General features: G+C 51.8%; 1 protein-coding gene across 1 annotated transcript; it reads left to right on the forward strand.

Annotated features, from left to right (window-relative positions):
• Positions 1 to 759: 759 nt before the first annotated feature.
• On the forward strand, positions 760 to 2923 carry LOC135983658 (uncharacterized). Its single transcript, XM_065596495.1, has 2 exons — positions 760 to 1689; positions 2286 to 2923. Exons 1-2 carry the CDS (start codon positions 1152 to 1154, stop codon positions 2786 to 2788), a joined length of 1041 nt encoding a protein of 346 aa, XP_065452567.1. The 5' UTR covers positions 760 to 1151; the 3' UTR covers positions 2789 to 2923.
• Positions 2924 to 5316: the final 2393 nt, after the last annotated feature.

Consider the following 5316-nt stretch of genomic DNA (forward strand, 5'->3'; position numbering starts at 1 on the left):
TCCTCTCTCCCTCCCCCTGAGGGCCTGAAGCAGGGGGTTTTATTAGGTTTCTAACAGGGCCTTAATTGATTACAGGTACTCCAATTAACCTGTAGCAACCCTCCCTAGTCTACAGGGAACCATGCCTTAATTAACCTAGGGTTTATATACTTCCCTTCTACACTTTCCACTGCTCCCTGGCCCTTGTGTATCACACAAGATAGACCATATCAGTGTCCATAAGTGTAAGCAGAGTCAGGATGAGCTCTACCCTGACATCTGGTGGTGAATTATGGCGAGTGTGGAAAAGAACTCCAGGGGCTGATCTTGTTTGCATAGGCACACCCACTCGCCTGGCATGAAACAACAGCAACTCAAAGTGGTTACTTTGGCTGGTGTGGGATCCCCAGTTTTCTCTGTTATTGGGACAGGAAGAATAAAGTTTTGTTACCCTGATTCTGTGAATCAAGGCCAGTGAAACTATTGTATGACAGAAGGACTGAGTGAGTCCTTCACCATTACCTAAGTAGCACTTGCTTGACAAGGGGCCTGGGTTACAAAACCCAGTGAATAGAGAGAGGATGGGGACAGGTGTCTGTACTTGATGGTATGGGCCCTCTCTGAGGGGGTTGAAACACCAGTTGCACTACCTCCTCTCTCCACTGTTGAATATCAGAGCTAACTTTGATTCCATTATAAGTCTAGTTACAGACTGCTGAGCTGAATTCACTTTGGGCCGATGGTGCACTAGCACTGGGGCTCCCCTACTATGAGCTGAAATTGCTAAGGCCTGGTCTACACTACGGGTTTAGGTCGACTTTAGCAGCGTTAAACCGAATTAAGCCTGGACACGTCCACACAACGAAGCCCTTTCTTTCGACTTAAAGGGTCCTTTAAACCGGTTTCTTTACACCACCTCCGACGAGGGGATTAGCGATAAAACCGGTCTTTGCGGGTCGGAATTGGGGTAGTGTGGACGGAATTCGACGTTATTGGCCTCCGGGAGCTATCCCACAGTGCTTCATTGTGACCGCTCTGGACAGCACTCTCAACTCAGATGCACTGACCAGGTAGACAGGAAAAGACCCGCAAATGTTTGAATTTCATTTCCTGTTTGCTCAGCGTGGAGAGCACAGGTGACCACGCAGAGCTCATCAGCACAGGTAACCGTGATGGAGTCCCAGGATCGCAAAAGAGCTCCAGCAAGGACCGAACGGGAGGTACGAAATCTGCTCGCCATATGGGGAGATGAAGCAGTGATAGCTGAACTCCGTAGCAGTAAAAGAAATGGAAAACTATTAGAAAAGATCTCCAAGGCCATGAAGGACCGAGGCCATAATAGGGACACACAGCAGTGCCGCATGAAAATTAAGGAGCTACGGCAAGCTTACCACAAAGCCAGAGAAGCAAACGGAAGGTCCGGGGTAGAGCCGCAAACTTGCCGCTACTACGCGGAGCTGCATGCGATCCTAGGGGGTGCAGCCACCACTACCCCAACCGTGTGCTATGACTCTCTCACTGGAGAAACACACAGGGAAGACGGTTCGGGGAACGAGGAAGATGACGATGGAGGTACTTTAGGTAGCTCACAGCAGCAAGGAAGCGGAGAAACCGGTTTCCCCAACAGCCAGGATATGTTTGTGACCCTGGACCTGGAACCAGTAACCCCTGAACTCACCCAAGACCCTCAGGGCACACAGGAGACCTCTGGTGAGTGTAACTTTGTAAATATTTGTAAACATTACAAAAAAAAAGCAAGCGTGTTTAATGATTACTTTGCCCTGGCAATCGCGGCCAGTACATCTACTGGAAAAGTCTGTTAACGTGTATGGGGATGGAGCGGAAATCCTCCAGGGACTTCTCCAGAAAGCTCTCCTGGTTGAAATGGGGTGATTTTTATTAAGGGGACATTCAGAGGCGCCCGTTCCTGCTCTTCTGAACAGAAATGTTCCCCGCTGTTAACCACGCGGTGGGGGGAGGGGTGAAGTGATCATCCCAGAGAATCGTGTGTGTGTGTGGGGGGGGGTGGTTTACTTGTGTTTGTGCCGCATGTTAACCGGGAAACCGCAGCCCCTCCTTTTACATTGAAAACCCATTTTAAATGGACAACCCAATTCATCCTTGATATGGGAAATGCGCTGCTGTTTGCAACCTTTCCCGCATGTTAAGAAGGTTAAAAAAGCCAAAACACTGTGGCCTACCATGGCTGCCTGCAAGCCGAAATATGCGACCTTGTAATGAAAGAGTGTACCCATTGTTCTCTAAAATGTGTCTTTTTTAACCACCTCTCCTTTCTCCTCCACCAGCTGCAAATATTTCTCCTTCGCAGAGGCTCGTGAACATTAGAAAGAGAAAACGTAGGATGAGGGACGATATGTTCACGGAGCTGCAGATGTCCTCCCACGCTGATAGAGCACAGCAGAATGCGTGGAGGCAGTCAATGTCGGAGATGAGAAAAGCCCAATATGAACGAGAGGAGAGGTGGCGGACTGAATGGCGGGATGAAAAGAGCAAGTGGCGGGCTGAAGACGATAGGTGGCGTCAGCTTGCAGACAGACGGCAAGAGGCAATGCTCCGTCTGCTGGAGCATCAAACTGATATGCTCGAGCGTATGGTTGAGCTGCAGGAAAGGCAGCAGGAGCAGAGACCGCCGCTACAGCCCCTGTGTAACCAACAGCCCTCCTCCCCAAGTTCCATAGCCTCCTCACCAAGATGCCCAAGAACACGGTGGGGGGGCCTCCGTCCACCCATTCACTCCACCCCAGATGATCGCCCAAGCATCAGAAGGCTGGCCTTCAATAAGAGTTAAAGTTTTAAAATGCAGTGTGTCCTTTTCCATCCCTCCTCCCCCACCCATCCCAGGCTACCTTGGCAATTATCCCCCTACTTCTGTGAGGAACTAATAAAGAATGCATGAATGTGAAAAAACAATGACTTTATTGCCTCTGCAAGCGGTGCTCGAATTGGGGAGGGGAGGGTGGGGTGGGGTGGTTGGTTTACAGGGAAGTAGAGTGAACCGGGTCGGGGGGGGGGGTTTGGAGGGTTCATCAAGGAGAAACAAACAGAAGTTTCACACAGTAGCCTGGCCAGTCACAAAACTCGTTTTCAAAGCTTCTCTGATGCGCACCGCGCCCTGCTGTGCTCCTCTAACCGCCCTGGTGTCTGGCTGCGCGTAATCAGCAGCCAGGCGAGTTGCCTCAACCTCTCACCCCGCCATAAAGGTCTCCCCCTTACTCTCACAGATATTGTGGAGCGCACAGCAAGCAGCAATAACAATGGGGATATTCTTTTCACTGAGGTCTGAGCGAGTCAGTAAGCTGCGCCAGCGCGCTTTTAAACGTCCAAATGCACATTCCACCACCATTCGGCACTTGCTCAGCCTGTAGTTGAACAGGTCCTGACTCCTGTCCAGGCTGCCTGTGTATGGCTTCATGAGCCATGGCATTAAGGGGTAGGCTGGGTCCCCAAGGATCACGATAGGCATTTCAACATCCCCAACGGTCACTTTCTGGTCCGGGAAGAAAGTCCCTTCCTCCAGCTTTCGAAACAGAGCAGAGTTCCTGAAGACGCGAGCATCATGTACCTTTCCCGGCCATCCCACGTTGATGTTGGTGAAACGTCCCTTGTGATCCACCAGGGCTTGCAGCAGCATTGAAAAGTACCCCCTGCGGTTTACGTAGTCGGTGGCTTGGTGCTCCGGTGACAAGATAGGGATATGGGTTCCGTCTATGGCCCCACCACAGTTTGGGAATCCCATTTCAGCAAAACCATCCACTATTGACGGCACGTTGCCCAGAGTCACTACCCTTGCTATTACCAGGTCTTTCATTGCCCTGGCAAATTGGATCACAGCAGCCCCCACTGTAGATTTGCCCACTCCAAATTGATTCCCGACTGACCGGTAGCTGTCTGGCGTTGCAAGCTTCCACAGGGCTATCGCCACTCGCTTCTCAACTGTGAGGGCTGCTCTCATCTTGGTATCCTGGCGTTTCAGGGCATGGGAAAGCAAGTCACAAAGTTCCATGAAAGTGCCCTTACGCATGCGAAAGTTTCGCAGCCACTGGGAATCGTCCCATACCTGCAGCACGATGCGGTCCCACCAGTCTGTGCTTGTTTCCCGGGCCCAGAATCGGCGTTCCACAGCATGAACCTGCCCCAGTGACACCATGATTTCCACATTGCTGGGGCCTGTGCCTTGTGAGAGGTCTATGTCCATGTCAATTTCCTCATCACTCTCGTCGCCGCGCTGCAATCGCCTCCTCGCCTGGTCCGGGTTTCGCCTTGGCATGTCCTGGCTCTGCATATACTCCAGGACAATGCGCGTGGTGTTCATAGTGCTCATAATTGCCGCGGTGATCTGAGCGGGCTCCATGATCCCAGTGCTAGCTATGGCGCCTGGTCAGAAAAAAGGCGCGAAAGTAGTATCTGATGGACCAGGAGAAGGAGGGAGGGCGGAGGGGAGGGAGGGCCGAGTGACGACATGGCGTACAGGTACAGGAACAGGGAGAAACACAAACAACTGTCACACAGAATGGTCCCCCCAAAGATTAAACTGAAAACCCTGGGCTTAGCAGGCCATTGATTTCACGGAGGAAGGGGAAGCAAATGAATACAGAACAAATCTATTTTTTACATCTTAAGCTGGCAGCCGACGGTGCAGCATGAGTGATAGCCTCTCCAGTACGATGATGATGGATACCACTCATAATATACCATCGTCTGCCAAAAGGCAAGGGGCTGCTGCTGTGTAGCAATGCAGCCCCACGTCTGCCAGCCCCACGTCCGCCAGCACCCAGCATCGCCCTCGGCCTCTTCTGGGTGCTTAGCAGACAATACTGGGCAATTGGCAGAAAATAGTATATTACGATTGGTAGCCATCATCATCGAAATATGTCTGCCCAGGTGACCATGATTGACAGCCACTCCAGTATGACGACGATGGGTACCAGTCATAATATACCATCGCCTACCAAAGGGCAAGGGGCTGGTGCAATGCAGCCCTATGGCTGCCAGCCCCACAGCTATCACTCATGCTACACCATCTACCGCCAAAAGGCAGTTAGCAGCTGCTGCTGTGTAGCAATGCAGTCCCACGTCTGCCGGCACCCAGAGGACATATGGTGACGGTGAGCTCAGCTGAGCTGAGCGGGCTCCATGCTTGCCGTGGTATGTTGTCTGCACAGGTAACCCAGGTAAAAAGGCGCGAATCTATTGTCTGCCGTTGCTGTGACGAGGGGGAAGGAGCCCGCGACACTGTTTTGCATCATCCGGGCATTGGGATCTCAACCCAGAATTCAAAGAAAAGGCGCGAAAGTAGTATCTGACGGACTAGGGGAA

The sequence above is a fragment of the Chrysemys picta genome, chromosome 5, assembly GCF_011386835.1.
Source record: "Chrysemys picta bellii isolate R12L10 chromosome 5, ASM1138683v2, whole genome shotgun sequence".
Classification (NCBI taxonomy): domain Eukaryota; kingdom Metazoa; phylum Chordata; order Testudines; family Emydidae; genus Chrysemys; species Chrysemys picta.